The following is an 18,691-nucleotide window of genomic DNA, read 5'->3' on the forward strand; positions in this document are numbered from 1 at the left end:
CTATAAGACTCACTTTTTCCCTCCTAAAAAGTAAGGGGAAATGTGTGTGCGTCTTATGGAGCGAATGCAGGCTGCACAGCTATCCCAGAAGCCAGAACAGCAAGAGGGATTGCTGCTTTCACTGCACAGCGATCCCTCTTGTTGTTCTGTCTTCTGAGATTCAGAATATTTTTTTTCTTGTTTCCCTCCTCCAAAAACTTATGGTCTTATGGTCTGGTGCGTCTTATAGAGCGAAAAATACGGTATAATACAGTTGCTTTTATGAGAACACTTGTTTCTTGCACATTTACTTGGGGTATATGAGGCAGGCACATTGCTCCTATGGGCTCACAATAACCATAAAAGCTGTGACCAAGTCAGTAGAAATGTCACTGTTTAGGCTCCTTGCAACTCAACAGTAACCAAATTTAACCAGAAGTAGATTCCGCTGAAATCACATCCAAGTAAAAATGATTAGGATTATGCTATACAACACTGATTTTTCACACTTAAGGTAAAGTAAAATACACCCAAATTATGCAAATCACCCTTCCCATTTATAGGCTTTATCCCCAAATAGTGCAACTCATTCAGTTTGTATAGTTTTTTCTACCTGGCCTAACATTAGAGATGTGCAAATATTGTAACATTTGGGGGAAAGTGAGAAACAGTGCAAGAAACAGAGAGCTAGCTAGGTGAGAAAAAAGATCACAGATGCTGTGACATATGATCCCAATATAAAACAGAAAGACAAATTTAAATGCATGCTGAAGCCTTTCACTTTTCAAATATATGCCCAGCTCTGTAACAGCTAAGTATAACTTTTTTTTTCTGTAAAAGTCTGGGTTTTGATTTCTGCACCAAAAACAAGCTCATGCCTACATTTGAGTTTTGGATAATGAGGAAAGCACTTGACAAATATTTTGGTGCCCATAAAACATGGAGGGGGGGATTAAACTTATTTTAAAATATTCAGACCTCACTCAATAAGGAAACTGGCTATTTAAAAATTAGGAAGACTACATCTTTAAAATGTGATTACTCTAAGCCAAATCAGAGCCACAGATTAAGTGTTCGTTTAGGATTTAATTTTTAGTGACAAAGTACAAAAGAAATCACAGGCATTACTAAATACAACTGAAGGAATGTAATACTAATCCTAGCAAAAATGCATAACAAATAACTCTGGGCATAAAAAAAAACAAGAGAGGGAAGGTTTTATGTCTCCAAGACAGCATTAGGTTACTAGGCACCAATACAGAACAGATAATCTTCAAGCGCATTTTAATCAGATGAAGTGATGCGGTACAACATCTACTCTGCAGTTTAACAATTCACTGCTTTGTGACACATAAGGACAAATTCAAAGAAAGCAGATCTAAAAACTTAAAAGCAATCAGAGGGTGCTGGCTTTGGTAAAAGCTGCACATGCATGAACAACAACGCGTTGGAACAACAACCTTTTGCGTTTTGAGATCTAGAGATTAATCTATTAATTGGCTTGCCAGTTAGTCAGCTATGGCATTCAGAACACACACCGCTAAATCCGTTTGAATTCCGAAATGTTCAAAAACCAAGGCACAGCTTCTGATTGGTGCAGATGCCCCAGAAACAATAGCCGACAGCCACATTGGACATTTGGCTTCCGAAAAACGTTCAAAAACCGGAACATTTACTTCCAGGTTTTCGGCATTTGAGTACCAGGGTACTTGAGAACCAAGGTACCACTGTATCTGCTTTAGGCAATTTTTTACAGTCTTCAACTCCAATATAAAAATCAATGCACAAAGGCAAGAGGAGAATACAGCTGGAAGAAGTGGGTGGGGTTAAGAAGAAAGAAGGTGTCCTCCTCCTTGTGTGAATACTGGGAGGAAGGTTGTTGGTAAAACCCAGAGTTCCCTTATCAAAACCTCAGTTTACTGGGCATAAGTCCAATAAGAACATACATTATGGGAGTGCTTTAACGGTTCTTAAGATATGATCTGTAGAGGACTTTGCACTGCCAATTCAGCTGATGTATAATAATTCATATAGAGCCTGTGGACTTTGATCTCTTAGATCTCAACCTAAGTTGAAACTTTAATCATGTTCCTGTTAGCTGACTTCCTTTTGAATTACAATTTATGCAAAACACCATGGGAAAAAGGTATGCATTTTGCATTCTGGGTCTCGCCACTCTGCTTGTCCTCAATTATATCTCACTACAATTGCCTTCAAAGGATAATACTTACAACACAGATAAATTCGGCACAGCTGACGGACCTGGAAAATCAACTGCCTCACTCTGTGATTAAATTCTAAGAAGCTGCAGCAGATATACTCTGCTTAATTTAGAAGCCCTCACCCATCTTTACAGATTGGGAACAGAAACCATTGTCTGTGGTTACCAAGTGCAGGGAAAGCACATTCTGAGCACAGGATTTCTCTTGCAAAGTCACAAGATACAGGGTCAACCAATAATCCCTATTTTTGTTCTTTTATTAAACAAGGCTGCACATGGGCAGTAGCTCACTCCACTTGGACTGAATATGTGTCTCAGCTAAGATCTAGAGAAACCACCATAGTGGAAGAGGAGGGGAATACAAAAAACTAAGCCAAAGACATAAATCATCATCTACCTTGGCTCCCTGCTCCCAAGACATGGTTCAGGTGGAAAAGGAAAGCTAAGATACAGGAGGATTTCACAGCCATTGAGAATCAGCTCTCTGCAGGAAACGTGAGGTCCTCAGCAGTACCAAGAGACCCCCAAGACAAAGCTTGTAACAGGTTTGCCGAGGACAGATTCAAACCCCATTACACCAGAAACTTTTTAAAATGAGAAATCCAGGTGAGAATCTGTGTCTTCCTCCACTATTATTGAGTGAACTGAAGCTAAAAGCCCACAATAAGGACAGAGAAAAAATAAGAACCCATGGTCTCGGCTTTAAATTACAGTGGTACCTCAGGTTACATACGCTTCAGGTAACAGACTCCGCTAATCTAAAAATAGTACCTTGGGTTAAGAACTTTGCTTCAGGATGAGAACAGAAATCGTGCTCCGGCAGCGCGGCAGCAACAGGAGGCCCCATTAGCTAAAGTGGTGCTTCAGGTTAAGAACAGTTTCAGGTTAAGAATGGACCTCCGGAACGAATTAAGTACTTAACCCGAGGTACCACTATATGACCGATATTTTTAATCAGTAGATGATGGAAAAATTTAGATGAAAATCTAAGAAGAAAAACAACAACGTATGCATTTAAATACACGTAAAAACTGAACAGTTGCAGGCCTCTTGAAGGTAGGCATTGGCAATCTCTGAAAAGCACTTCCATTATTTTAAATCATAAAAGCAAAAGTTGCACTGAAAGACGGTAGACAGCTGAGAGGAGTGATGTATTTAAGCATCTGGGAGCAACTTCCAATAATGCAATGGACAGATTTTATTTGCAATTGTCAGATTAGTTCCAGCAGAAATAGGATGGGCGCTGGCTGTTTTGACAGCACAATCCTATACATTTCTATGTAGAATTAAGTCCCAGTGAGATGAGCTAGTTACTCCAAGGTAACTGGATATAGAATTGCAGCCTTAGTTTTTTAAAGTAAGGCAAATAGAAGGGTTGTTACTAAGAAATATGCAGATCTTTTCCCAAGTACCCATAAGTCATATAATATCCACCAGCATTTTGGATTGATAAGATAGCATGCAAATCATTTTGCCACAAGGAATTGTAATATTTTCTGCAACAGACTAACATGCCTTCCTCTAGACATCATTTAGAAAAATAGCGAATGCTGCCTTTGGATAACTTGAATACAGCTGACGCATACTGATTCACATGTGCCTTATCCCACCATATAATGATTTATGACAGTTGCCTTGTGGTGGAAAAGCCACAGAATCTTCACTTGTAAGAAGTTTAAATATGCTCCAGCCGCCCCCTCAAATGACTGGTAACCTGATGTCGAATCTTCCAGATCAACTTTTAGGAAGAGGGGTCTAAAAACTACAATGCCCCAAAGGCTGCATAGATCACAATAAGGTTCTGATTAGCATTTACTTCTTATACAAATTTGTTTTAGAAATTATCAGCAGCTGAACCAAAGCATATAATCATACTGTAAACAGTCTTAATCATTTCCCAATGTTTGATGGTAGGGAGAGGGAGCAGTTTTCTATATAAGGTTATGTTTAGACATCTGCCATTTCAGTTGATCTGATGAAGAAACAACACAAAGAACTCCACCAAAAACAATATGTTTTCAATAAATCACAAGGATTTTTAAGTGCTAACTCTGTATTTTAGTACTGCATGTGTAAATTAGTCTAAGGCAGGCATGGGGAGTTTGTGGCTCTCCAGATGTTGCCAGATTATAACTGGTTTAAGGGAAGGCTAAAATTCTGTTGGACATGTTTCCAGGTACCCATGTGACCTGAAAAGGAAGTGAATCTATGTCCTCCAATTTAAAGTCTCTCCTTGCCCTGATTGCTTTATTTGGTGGAAAGGGGAATATCATCTGTTTGAACGTATTTCCAAGAAAGGTGATGCTGTGTGTGTGTGTGTGTGTGTGTGTGTGTGTGTGTGTATAACAATGGTGTACATTGAGGCCATCTTGCAGCCCTTTAGGAGTTGGGCTACTCTGTGGCAGAATGCTTTGTTAGCTAGTCTGTCACAGAATGTTTCTTCTCTTCCAGACAAAGGGAACAAAGTTACCAAGATGGAAGTGTGACAAGAGCATCACAGACGCTCAGCATCTGGGTCACCACCACCCACTCAGCTTCTTCTTCATATGCCTCTGGTTAGGAGGTCAGACATTACAGGTTGTGTGGGATTTTGCTACTTACACACGCATGGGCCTTCTATGGACAAGTACATATTAGCATGCAGCCTTGTAGCAGTACAGAGAACATCAACCACTGTTGAACATAATTTCTCAAATGCAAGTATTTATGCAATTTCATCTGTTAAATTTCAACAAGCTGTGAGCTAAAATAAAATAAAAACATAACTTTCTTACCTCCAGCCATGCACGAAACACATATGGTAGCAATAGTGCAAGTCTAAATCTAGGCAGCTATTCAGCCAAGAGTGATGCTGAAGGGCACTTTCAGCTGAGGGTCAGGTCAGTGTCACCTACCTTCTTTAACTGCGTGAGGCTTAATAACACAACAAGTACAGTGTGTGTATTTTGCAGTGTTTGCAGGTCCACGGCCTCCACTGGAGGGAAAGAACAACTCCAGCTCCTGAAAATAATTGGAATTAAATACATTTAATTGTGCACAACTGCATGATTCATAGTCATAGGACACCAGTTATGTTTATGAGGGTCAGAGTCATATTCCCAAAGCAATATTGAAATTCTACGTCCTCCCCCATTTATTATTATCTAGCCGTTGGCTGTATTTCAAAGTGCTCTGTGACGCTTTCCTCCAGAGGCATGGTTTTGAACATATTTACACTTACACTCCATTAAACCCCATACACATATGGTATTCCATTAAGCTTCATGTTCAAATTTGCTCATGCTGCTACCTATGCAAAGGGAACTACTCACCTTCCATAATTTAAGTTATGTTCTGGGTGAGCACAAACATAAGGCATCTGTCCTTCAATACAACATTTTTAAAACACTAACTCCATTCTTCCTGGCAAGCACCCTTCACAAGGTGAATTCTCCATGCCAGGTTTTGTACCAATAAGACAAATTACCTGGATTTCGTGATTAATATAATTTTCAGACTTTGTAATGACAAAATGTTGAAAAAATTTCTTGCCTTAACTGTAGAGCGGCTCTATAATCATATTTGTAAGCCACTTTCCCCCAATGACATCTTTCCGACCATCTAGTATGCCTGAGGAATGCCTAACAAACATCAGAATCGCGGGTGCCTGCCCTTTGGCTTTCTTGTTTCTTCCCCTCCCTTGGGAGAAGAGGTACAAAGCAATGCACTGGAAGAGTGAGAGGAGAACAGAGAGGATACGAGTGGAAGATTCACAGGTAGAAAAAGGCCAGGCACAGCCAACCGAGAGAAGAGAAAGGACAACTATGTCCCCATCTCCACAAGTGGGAGAGACAAGGCTTGAAGGGAGGAAGAAAAAGTCAACAGCACAGAGACCAACCGATGGTGAGACGTTTCTGGCTGTCTTGCAGGGTTGAGTGCTGGAGTCTTTTCCATCCCCGGGAATGGAAAACCTCACACCCATCGTTATAAAAATCACAAAAAGCAGAAACAAACACTAGAAGTGGTATGTCTCACATGCCGATAGAGATACTGCCCTGGATAACTCAGCAGGTGACAAACTGTAAAGGCAACCTACTATTGGTTGGGAAGGAACAAAGCAACCTTGAACTATAACAAATTCTAACAGGTGGTCCCTTCATTTGTATGCAGGGCAAACAATTTAGTCCAGGTTGACTTTAATAGCTATTTCTTTCTTCCCAGAACAATTTACAGATGCTGCATCCTACAGGTTTCCTTGGTAACTGGTACAAGGCTACATAACAGTTTGTGCTACCTGCTCATTCAATACACAATCCGAACCACTGTGCATCCCTCCAATAATTATGAAGTAAAGCAAAAACACTAGGGTATTAGAATTTGTAGTCACGTCTAAGAGAACTGTGCAACTAAATATTTAGTTTAAGAGTGAAAAATGAACTATATTTTTAAAAGCACAGCTGTAATCCCTCCAAGGCAAAAGCATTTTAAAATAACTCAATTTACCACCATTTTGTTCTTTCTCAGCCTATATTAAATGATCCCAGCAGCATTCCAAGGCAAAGAAACATCAACATAGCAATGAATCATAGAACTGTAGAGTTGGAAGGTACCCAAGGGTACCTAAGGGTCATCTAGTCCAACCCCCTGCAATGCAGGTGACCCATATAGGGATCAAACCTGCAGTCCTGACGTTACCAGCACCAGCTAACCAACTGAGCTAGATGGCTTCCCAGTATGCTCCTCAATACCCCATTGGCTACATCCAAGTGCCAAGGACTACACCAGCTTTCTTTTGCCTTTACACTTTGTAGTTCCTTAGTTACATGCATTTTATAGTGCTATGAATATGTATGCAATATAACAAATAAAAATGTTGATTCTTCTATTTGTCCAGCATCCTACATTAAAATAACTAATTTTAACAAAAAAATAAAGGGAGGTAGAAAAATATCAGAGTTCCCAAGCAATTGCTATTCCACAGAGAACAAATAAGTGAGTAATTAAGGCGCTGTGCGCAACACTATTCTTAGCTACTCCTGACAGGCGTAAGAAACGTGTTTCCATGGAAAGCAAAACAGGTATTGAAGAGCAAAGCTCAAAAGTGCTCTTTTGTCCATTCTGTTTTCTTATGGCTTGTAAAGATATATATAGAAGCCTGGCCTTTAGTCAAGCCGCAGTTCCAGCAGAGAACTTTCAGATGGGCTTCGTAATCCACCGCAACAAAAGGTCATTAAAACTCTGAGCTGTTCCTTAGTGTATCTGCTTATCGACATGCAGCTTTGACTCTCACAAGATGGGGGAGAAACCAAGCTCCAATATTACCACCTGTTTAATTTAAGCGGTGTCAGGGTCAGACAAGGGATGCTGGTCTGGGATGCTCCCAAATAGCCTGGGGTTTGGAGAGAGGCTGCCACTCAGCTTAGCTTTATGAGTTGACTGGTGGCTGTTCTGATTTTCTTTAAAAGAAGGCGGTTTCACCGCTCACAGCACAACTTCCTCTATGGCCACTCCCTAGCAAAGATTGGTGATGCAAAACATCACGCAGTTGCCTGCCACACTTCCTAGAGTAATTTCAGAGCAATACAGTATCGTACTGCATTTCCTTGCTGTAGCCCTTCTGGGAAGCAAAGGGAACAGGCGCAAAGCAGCACAGTCTCCTTCTTTTAAACAACAGTGAAAAAGCCCCGGTCACCTCATACATTTAAGGTACATGGCAGCCAGCCCGTCAATGATGGATTTAGGGTAGAGCGGGTGGTTCTTCCGCACAGGGTCGGTGCGCACCGACCCCTCTCGCTCTCCAAGCTTCAGCAAAAGCCTGCATTCGCCCATAGGACGCACACAGATTTCCCCTTCATTTTTGGAGGGGGAAAAGTGCGTCCTATAGGGCGAAAAATACGGTAGCTACTATATGCCATGTAGCTAAACCAAGCTCAGACCACAAACATTGGAAGTAGCCAAACTCATTTTTGTATAATATATATGCCAGTAGAAGCCCAGTCATCCAGATGCAGAAAGATTCACCTTATCAAATATAAAAAAATTTGGGAGGGGGGACTTACTCTAGCAGCAGAAGCAAAAGAATCTGGACCATGAGCCACATTTCTTATGCCATCAGTTCCAAAACATGCCCTAACGCTATTTGGGGCATCAGTACGGGCCACAGATGAATTTGCAGGTCCTAGTAAATTCTTCCATCGGCTTATAGCATCATCTCCCAAGATTTCCATGGCAACAACAGGGCCACTTGTCATAAATTCAAGAAGCTCACTGCAAGCAGAAAAGAGAGCAGTTAACATTCACATTGAATAGGACATTCAAACGGGAGTCAGCTGCCCTAAATGCAAGCAAACCAACAGCCCCAAGGGTGGTATGCAACACTGTTGTCCTGCTCACAGACCTCTCCTTGCACAATGGAACTTCCTCCTATTTCTCTTTTCAACCCTCTGGGGAACCCTCTGGAGGAGATTTGGGGGGAGGGCATGTAGGGTAAAGTTACCAGATTTTTTTCAGTGAATCCAGGGACACTTTTCAACTTACTATTAAATAGATGGATTTTGTCAGGGGACTGATTTGTAAATCTGGGCACCGTCCCCAGAAAACGGGGGCGTCTGGTAACCTTAATGCAGGGGGCATTTCCGAGCACAATTCAAAGTGTTGGTGCTGACCTTTAAAGCCCTAAACGGCCTAAGCCCAGTATACCTGAAGGAGCGTCTTCACCCCCATCATTTTGCCCAGACACTGAGGTCCAGCACCGAGGGCTTTCTGACAGTTTCCTCACTGCGAGAAGCAAAGTTACATGGAGCCAGGCAGAGGACCTTCTCGGTAGTGGCGCCCGCCCTGTGGAATGCCCTCCCATCAGATGTCAAAGAAATAAACAACTGTCTGACTTTTAGAAGACATCTGAAGACAGCCCGGTTTAAGGAAGTTTTTAATGACTGATGTTTTCATGTATTTTTAAGCGTTTGTTGGAAGCGTTTGTTGGAAACCAAGCCAGATGGACGGGGTATAAATAAATTATTATTATTATTATTATTATTATTAAAGGAAGGGGTCCTGTTGTATGAGTGGAACTGTTTGCATAGTGTTGGATATAATGCAGCATATAATTAGCCATTTTCCAAACACAAAGCTGCAACAAAACCACAATTTCACATGAGTTCCCAAAAAGGTCTAGTTTGCTTGTTCTAGTACCTTCAGGCAACAACATCTGGAATAATTTCAGTCTAATATTTTAAGAGAGACTGCACTGGAGCTGAAAGCAGACTCCTTTAAATACCCAAGTTATTATTCTATCATTGTTTCAGATCAAGTAGTTGCATAAGTGCCAGGCTCCTAGTTCTTCATGAACTGGCAGCCTGTAGGACAAATAAGGCTTGCCAAATCTATCTGGGCTGCATGGTGAGCCTCTCCCTCTGTCAATCTCCACTCATTGTTACTGCTCAAACATGGGTAACTGGGTTCAATCACAAGAATGTATGGGAATATCGTATATTGCTTTTTTCATATTTTCGCTTTTATATGTATCTTTGTTGTTGTTGTTTTTCTTCCTCTCACTTTTCCTTCTTCTTTTTCTGTATCACTTTATTTCTTTTAACTGAAATCACCTTAATAAAATATAAATATTAAAAATAAAAACTGGCTCCCGTTAACAAAACACACACACACAAACACACACATGAACATATGCTGCACATCATTGCAAAAGCATTCACTCTATCACTGAGCTACTAGCCCTTCTCATTTGCCTAGTAATGAGGAAAAAGCATCAATTGCTGAATAATTTCTTTATATTTCAGAAATATACATGAGGCATTTCAGGGCAAAGCCTTCCTAAGGAGGTTTATGAAATTATTTAACAACATAAGGAAAATGTTAATACACAAGCAAACCCATGCCATTCCAAACTAAAAACAGCAGTCAACACCTCAATAAAATGCAGAATGAAACATATTTTTTTAAAAAAAATGTGCATTTTTTAAATGAATGGGGCTATAGGTCCCTCTTTTGAGAGAGACTTCCATAGATGAGGGGCCACTACTAAATAAGGTCCGGTCTCTGGTATTTACCAGCCTGATAGGTCTTAGAAGCATACCTGCAAGCCATTTGAAACTAAATTCTTATGTTATCCTTCAAATAACCTGATTCCAAACTATTTAAGGCTTTGCAAGTTAAATAAGCAAGGTAAGGTGTTGTAATTGCTGTCATTGACCATGACTCAGTATATGGCAGCTGCTGCTTCTGCTTGGTTTCAGGATTGTGGGGAGACACCAGGAGGTAAGCCAACCCTGCAAGCCTCCACAGTCCCATATACCTCTAAAAATACCACCCACAATTTATTGGTATAAATCTAAATCTAAAGATCAAACAAAAATCAACATCAATTTCATATTGTTCATATTTCACTGGGCACATTGTACAAGTCAAAACATCCTGCAAATTGAAACTTACTTGTAATAAGGCTTAGCTTGGTGATCTGCGTAGAAATCTATTGCTTCTGCCCTACAAAAGATTTGTTTAAAAACACGCATCATTAATGCTTTTGTGAAAAACAATTATTAATCAGCAATGGCTTCACCCACAGAACCACAAGCAGAGTTCTGCTTGCGCTATCAGGTTTCTCTGAACCTTCACAGGATCAAAGGAAGCTGCCATATCCCAAGTCAGACTGAGTAGGCTGAGTACAGCCTCCACAAGCTGGGAGTAGCATTCCAGACTTTCACTCAGGGGTCTTTGCACACTCCACCAGGGATCTGGAATTGTACCGCCAAGCTTATTTTTGCATTAGTAAATCTTTTTCTAATGAAGATTACTGAGTCTGAGGGGTTTTTTTGGAAGCAGGCATTGTTTTGGAGCTTTCTACTCTGCTTCCAACAGAGCAGGCATGCCCCGGGTCATTTGGGGCATGAACCTTAACAAGATAGTAAAAGAACTCTTTGATGGTTAAGTCCAGTCAAAGGCAACTATGGGGTTGCGGCACTCATCTCACTTTCAGGCTGGCGTTTGTCCACAGACAGCTTTCCGGGTCATGGGCCTGCATGACTAAAACACTTCTGGCGCAACAGAACACCAGGATGGAAACCAGAGCACATGGAAACGCCGTTTACCTCCCCGCCACAGCGGTACCTATTTATCTACTTGCACTGGCGTGCTTTCAAACTGCTCGGTTGGCAGGAGCTGGGATAGAGCAACGGGAGCTCACCCCGTTGTGGGGATTCGAACCGCCGACCTTCTGATCAGCAAGCCCACTGGCTTTAGACCACAGCGCTACCCATGTCCCATATGACAAGATATGCACATGCAGCAGCATACAGAGTGCTGCACCACATCTCTATGGACCACATCTACTTCACCACATCTGTCTGAATCATGGCTAGGACCCGAAGGGATACAGTATCTTAAATACATGGCTGGCGCCATCCCCTGGATTTCCTCCCTGCATCTTCCTCTAGTATTCAGTTACAGCATGTGGGTGATATCTCTTAATGGTGCTCAGCCTTTCCCATCTCCCCTCTGATTCACTGGCTGCTGTTTGTGGAGGGGATGGACAGAGCACGAAAATGCTGTGCATTATGGATTCACAGATCTGCTTTAATGGAACATGACCAGGTAACATGGGGAGATTTAGGTTGGCAACAGTCACCCATTGAAGGTAAACAATAGTTTAACTGATTTTTGAAAATCTAAAATTATTAAAACCTCACCTTGAAACTTTCGTCATTTTGGCTTTAGTTATTGTAAAACCAGCTCTAATAATCATATCAATGACATCTCCAAGTTTGAGTGCTACATCAGGTTTCAATAATGCCAAGGTTCTAGAGAGGGAAGGGAAATAAACCAATAAAGTCAAAATAAGTTGTCAAAATATGAGCTTAAGTAAATCTCCAACTAAACAAATACCATTTCAAAAATATGTTATTATGTCTGTTATATTCATTTTTATCCTTCATATAGCCAACTGAAGGTTTTGGATCAAATATCTGACCAGTACAAGAAGAAGAGGAAGAAGAGTTTGGACTTGATATCCCACTTTATCACTACCCTAAGGAGACTCAAAGCGGCTAACAATCTCCTTTTCCCTTCCTCCCCCACAACAAACACTCTGTGAGTTGAGTGAGGCTGAGAGACTTCAGAGAAGTGTGACTAGCCCAAGGTCACTCAGCAGCTGCATGTGGAAGAGCGGGGAAGCGAACCCGGTTCACCAGATTACGAGTCCACCGCTCTTAACCACTATACCATGCTGGCTCTCAAGTGGCACATATGACAAAAAGTTGGATGGGGAGGGGAGAATGGTGGCAACAGGATGTGCGCTTGGGTGATGGCTGCCCTTTCTGCCTTGCCCTCTGGAGGCCTGTTAAATTGGCATATTGGGGGGCAGCAATCATGGTGTCTCACACCAGGAAAATGAGTGTCTCCCTGTCTCCTGCTCTTTTGTAGTGCAGTTCTATTATTCCCATATTGAATAGAGAGGGGGCTGCAGAGAGGTATTTTGGGTTGTGACAACATCACACTAACGTTCATTGTTAATATTTTTTCTCACACTGTGGGCTGGAGGGTCACTTAGCTGAGGGAGATATTGGCTTTTGACAACCCTCTAAGGTAATATAGTATTTTTATTGTTTATAGCCTTGAGAAGATTGTATATAAGATGATTAACAAATTAATCATCAACATCCAGGGAGTATCTTGCTATCTCACTTGAGTGCTAGCACTTAAGGTTCTTATTCTTTCCCCAGAGATTGAAGGGTAACTGAAATATAACCAGAATTTAGGGGGTGCACATCACGCTCTTTCTCCTTAGGGGGCCGAGAGAAAGAGTTTGCTGAGGAGTGGGTGTTGTGCTTTAACTAGTGTGACATTTGGACAATAAACTCCTAGAGGGCTGTGCACTATTGTGATGCACAGAGAGAGGAGAGGAAATGAGGATGCATCCCTAACTAATAAGCAATCACTGTAGCAAGGCTCTCTCTTTGCCCTTTCTCTCTTGGAGGCTACCAGCTGGTCCAGGCACCCTGGCCAGCAAGAGAATGAAGGAGCACAGACATCTCAATAGCCTCAAGTTTATAAGGTAGAAAATAAGAGGTTCAAAGAATATATCCTCTCACCTTTCTTTGCGACTGCCTAACATGCGGGAAGTATATTGATCCCCATAGTCAACCAAATTGAGGTGGCGTGAGAAGATAGTAATTTTGTTGCCCACAAACAAATCTTTAAACTGCAGATCTTCATATTTGATGCGATTTAGGAATCGGCAGCGGTTCTTCATGTCATACTGGTAAGGTAAAGAGACTGATTAATCTACATGCAGGTCTAAAATACCTTTGCTTTTAAAAGAAGAAGAATATCATGCACAAAGAGAAACAGATATTGTTTTTTAAAAGTTACTTTGACTACTGTTATGTACCCGTGCCAATTTTTCAAAACTAGCACCAGCTACCAGTTTGCTTCTGTGCTCGATTCAAGTTGCTTGGGGTTAGGGTTTTAAAGCGCTAAGCAGCCTGGGACTTGGGTACCTTAAGAGCCACTTCTTTCCATACATTTCTTTCTGAAGGCTCCAAACTTCATCTGAGGCACTGCTGCAGATTCTTCAACTTCAGAAGGCAAGGCTGATGGCAACCAGTGCTAGGACGTACTCTGGGATGATACCTATCCTGAGGAATGCCTAGCAAAATGTGTCAGGCCCAAAAATTATATTCTTTCAATAGGAAGGGAACTGGGGCTATGGCTAGAAAAGACATAGCTCTTCAGAAAGTTAGTTGGCTGATGGCTGGTTGAGGGGGAGGTCCTGGTGTTTGCCTGTGCTAGACTTACTGTGCTTTCTTGGTTTTTAGTTTTTATTATGGGATTTAAACTGGGAGATGTTTTAGATTTAATTTTTTTTTTTGTATTCTGACTTGGTAGCTACCTTGAGTTCCTTGGAAAGTAAGAGGCATACATAAAAAATAATAATTAAAGAACAAGATTCTGAAGTACTGGATTCTACAATACTTCATACTTCACAATCTGCATTTATAGAGATCCTTTTTATAATGCACCTATACCAAATGGTTTGAGGCACAGAAGAAATAGAGGTATCATGAGCTGATCTAAATGATCTACTTCACAGTGCAGTCATATACATGTGTACTTGGAAGTAAGCCCGGTTGAACTTAATGTAAGGTTACCAGACGTCCCCATTTCCTGGGGACAGCCCCTTATTTACAAATCAGTCCCCTGACAAAATCTATCTATTTAGTAGGCAGTTGAAAAGTGTCGCTAGATTCAACTGAAAAAAAATCTGGTAATCTTAACTTAATGGGACTTACTCTCAAGTAAATGTTTATGGGGTTGCATTTTTAACCATACTTTAAAAAAAAATGGCAAAACAAATTCTGTTCATAGCTTTTCCTAAAAACAATTCCTACTGATGAGCATATTTATTAAAAATGTAAATCTGATTACTTGCAAATATGGACAAAATTATCTTTATATGGAGTCACTTTTTCCAAGCCTGAAAGGAAAACACATTGTATACATGCCTTTACATTTTTACTATGTGTACACATTTATTATCATCATTCATAATCATATACAAGGTATGAATAAGCCCACTGTGAATAAGCCCACTGTGTCCAAAATGGCTTATATTCAGGTTAGTGTGCACAGGATTGAAGCATCACTCTCCAACACATAATAGCAAATCCAGTTGCATATAGTACTACAGCAATAACTGAATATACTGAGTTGTCTTACCATTTATCACTTTCAAAAGTAACCTTTTGGATATTCCTCAAATTGACTGAAGATCATAACTCCAAATAAACAAATACTTTCAATAACCATCCTAAACTGAAGGCACTTGGAATGAGAGAAAGGGGAACCAAACTGCTTTAACACAGAATGTCTGAACAGGACTGAGCACAAAACTTATTTTTACTCTAGCTTATTTGGCATTCAAAATCCAATAGTAGGTTTGCTACTGTAGTCAAATAATAAAGTTATTGTTTCCTCCAATGTACCTTCAAAATACTGGATCCCAATTACTTCCTGGCTCTGTTCCATAATATTTGCCAGAGCTTTTGGTATTTACTGCAAATGCTCCAGTTTCTTCTCAATCGCTACCAAGAAGTGTGACAAATTGGAAGATTAAAAACAACAAAACAATTCCCCTTCCTCTGAGGTTTTTATATGCTTTGTACACCTTAAGTTATTTATAAATCTGATTAAAACAAAGAGGCAGGTGCAGAGCAAAGTGGGTAAACAAAAGCAAAATCAACATCTGATTTGGTAAATACAGCTTGCAGATTTATTCCTCTCCCTGTTGCTTTCTTTAATAACCAAGAGTAAGTGAACTAGGCTGGCTTAGAACTGAAGAACCCATTTAGGCACATGAATAAGTTTCTACAGGCACACTGGAACGTCTCCTTTTTTCAGATGGTTGCTGCTTCCATTTATTATTAATATTAATTAGTTTTATCTCCCCACCCCAACTTCTTCCTCCCAAAGCAGCCCATCTCTTAATGAGTTTCAGCATCAGTTTATCTGCAGGAGCTGTTGGTTATGTGCATGGGTCCCAAATCTTAATGGTCTACAAATCATTAAGCACCTGAAATTGAATTCTAAGAAGGACATTTGGGAGAGGGGGGTTAACATAGGATAATAAACTGACTGACAGTATGTCTTACAATGAGTTGCCTTTATCACTTGCTTTCTTCTTTAGCAACTTGGTAAAGATAAGCATTCCTTAGGGAATGAAAGATGGCCATATAAGTAGATGCATTACTGAACCAATTCCTGTTTGCAAAGAGGAAAGTGAGTTTCTGATAACCCAGAATTAAGATGCCCTCTTACCAACCAAATAAATAATTTTTATTGGCATAAAACGCAGCCATTCTTTCCCTGATTTAGATTCTGCTATTATTAGTACACTATATCTTGTTTCTTCTGACACCAGGAACAATTGCAGTAATTGGCAATTTCACTGAAACAGAATGCAGAAGAGAATATAAGAGCACAAAAGAAAGGTAACTCCATCCTCTCTCTGAATCACATGGGTAGGACTCCACATGATCAGCCACAATCTATGTCTTCTGTGCAACCATCAGGTCTTGGTAACAAGACATTTACGTCCTTGAGCCAATTAGATCTGGGCAAGTGATGAATTACATTATATACCATACCCAGTAACATACTCACTAGCATTTAAAATATGAAAAACAGGAAGGCACACAGGTGGGCAGAATACTGTGTATCAGAACAGAATTTAAACACAGCAAATTAAACTCTAACACATGTCCAACAAGAAATGGCTGCTTCTCAGCTTTCCAAAATGGAGTTTTACTCTTAAAGCAGAGGCCAGTAAGGTGAAGCTAGACAAACCTTGGAAACCATATATTGGCTTGATAGTTTAAATTCATATATCACCTTCTTTCCATCACTGAACTCAAGGCATGCATGTAGTTCCCAGGTTGTCTCCTGTCCAGGCACTGATCAGATCCTGACCTGCTTAGCTTCAGTGAGGCAGTGGCGCCATGTGTCTTCAATTAAGAGAAACCCTGCCTTATATGAGCCAGTTCATGACAAAGCTTTCACCATCCCCATGGTAAATAGCTATGCATACAGGAAGCCTGGGAAAGGCAACATAATCATAGGTTCAAGCCTCCATGGCTGGCGCTCCAAATAAGTCTTCCATGTACTCAGTGGATGATTGAATCTCAAGCAAGGCTTTTCAATTAGTCCTATTTGACAATAACCTTTATCACTGCCGCCACCAAGATGTTTTATGGTATCATCAGGAGACCCTAAAAAAGCTTTTTTTGTTCTAGGACAATTTAGCGGCTAAGAGAGAATAGCAATTCTTGTGTTTTTGGCTTCACATAGGATCAAACCAATAATGCCAAGGGTAGCCTATTTTGCTCTCAACCAATGCAATCTGCAAGGTTGTCTAATAACCAGCCTGAGACCTCCGGGTATAGGGTGGTATAGAAATTCAAGTAACAACAACAAGAAGAAGAAGAAGTCTTACCATCTCCACTGATCCATCTTTTGGGTAATACAGAAGCTCATAGCGTCGAAACAGTGAAGCATTTGTATCATACCACTCTGCAATGAAAGCGTATCTTTCATCCTGGCTCTGAAAGAAAGGGAAAAGAGGAACGTAGGAATTTAGTGGTAATCTCATAAAAGACAATTCAGGAAAATGCACTTCATCCAAATGAAAGGTTGATCGACCAGCAAATACATCTGAGGCACAGCACATAGCAACAACATTGTTAGGCCAGAGCGACACATCATTCAGATGCTGAGGTTTCCCAAAAGGAACAATATGGAGACTGCAATATGGAGACTACAACTACTGTTGACTTTGCAGGGCCATTCTAGTGATTACTGAGAGATAAAAGTACATAAAGAATTTGAACACTTGAAAAGAGTTATCTAAATGTGACGTATGACTACTATTACCATTACATTCTGCCTTATGCTATTTTAAACATAAGCCAATGACTCTTACTGAGGTGACACCACCTCACCCACAGACATCTGCCAGGGGAAGAGGCCTCACAACAGCAGCTTTAGTCTTTCCAATTTTTCCCATCAAGTTCCTACCTAGGCCATGATCTTTAATATGGGCAGGGCTTGCCATGAAAATTATGTGTCACATTACGGCACGTCTACTTCTCTGCAGCAACCCTCGCCCACACTACACTGCACAATATAGCACTATGCACAAAAGACAGCCTCAGTAGGTAAAATGGGCAAAAGCACATCGGGAGATTTTTATGTGCAGATGGATATCATGATTTCTCTTGCGAATAGCAGCCCCTCCAATCCCCTTTCCCAATATGCTTTTTAATCTATCCAGGGTATATGCCCCAGGCAGATTTCATATCTACATTCAGCTATATTTTAGCACTACAGTACTGACTTTTTTCAGGAAGTCCTACTCTGGAATTTGAGATGAAATACACTCTCCCTGACCAAACCCTGAAAGTAAACACTACCAACCTCTGCAGTCAAATGAGAATTATTGTCATTGTTTAAACACATATCTCAAGCCAATAGTGGTGGGTTCTGTACACTTGATGGTGACACGGCTGTTTGTCAGGAGGGCATGCAACATATGGGGCAAACACAAAGAACAAAGACTGGATCTGATAAAGGAAGACAAGAATGGGAGCAAGGGAAGGGACTGGTTCAAGTGTCTAAGAACAGAACACTTGGCATAAGTGTTTCCCACTTCCCCAAGCAGCAAGAAGCTCCAAAGTTTAGTTTCCTGTGGAGGGAAACGCCCCTGGAGACTTATGGGGACTTTGTAATATAAAAAAGGTAAAAAGGTAAAGGATCTCCAGACGGCAAAGGCAATTATGGGATGCAGTGCTCATCTCACTGCAAGTTTGCCCACAGGCAGGGTCATGTGGCCAGCACACCTAAACTGCTACTGACTGGCGCATGGAGGACCGTGACGAGTGCCAGAGCACACGGAAATGCTGTTTACCTTCCCACCGCAATGGTATTATTTATCTACTTGCACAGGTA

General features: G+C 40.8%; 1 protein-coding gene across 3 annotated transcripts in view; it reads right to left on the reverse strand.

The window, feature by feature from the left end:
• The window catches only part of NME7 (NME/NM23 family member 7), a 67,397-nt gene that overhangs the window by 35,900 nt on the left and 12,806 nt on the right, over nt 1-18,691 (reverse strand). For 2 of the 3 annotated variants that reach the window (XM_081908527.1, XM_081908526.1), the window contains 6 exons: nt 17,181-17,288; nt 13,282-13,448; nt 11,881-11,991; nt 10,628-10,678; nt 8,239-8,446; nt 5,095-5,200 (listed from right to left, as the gene is read on the reverse strand). In XM_081908527.1, the coding sequence (XP_081764653.1) occupies nt 5,095-5,200; nt 8,239-8,446; nt 10,628-10,678; nt 11,881-11,991; nt 13,282-13,448; nt 17,181-17,183 (646 nt within the window). In that variant the 5' untranslated portion in view covers nt 17,184-17,288. Of the gene's footprint in view, nt 1-5,094; nt 5,201-8,238; nt 8,447-10,627; nt 10,679-11,880; nt 11,992-13,281; nt 13,449-15,174; nt 15,274-17,180; nt 17,289-18,691 lie in introns of those variants that run through there. The other variant, XM_081908528.1, reaches the window with a different exon arrangement.

The sequence above is a fragment of the Podarcis melisellensis genome (genome assembly GCF_964234715.1).
Source record: "Podarcis melisellensis genome assembly, chromosome: 4".
Taxonomy (NCBI): domain Eukaryota; kingdom Metazoa; phylum Chordata; class Lepidosauria; order Squamata; family Lacertidae; genus Podarcis; species Podarcis melisellensis.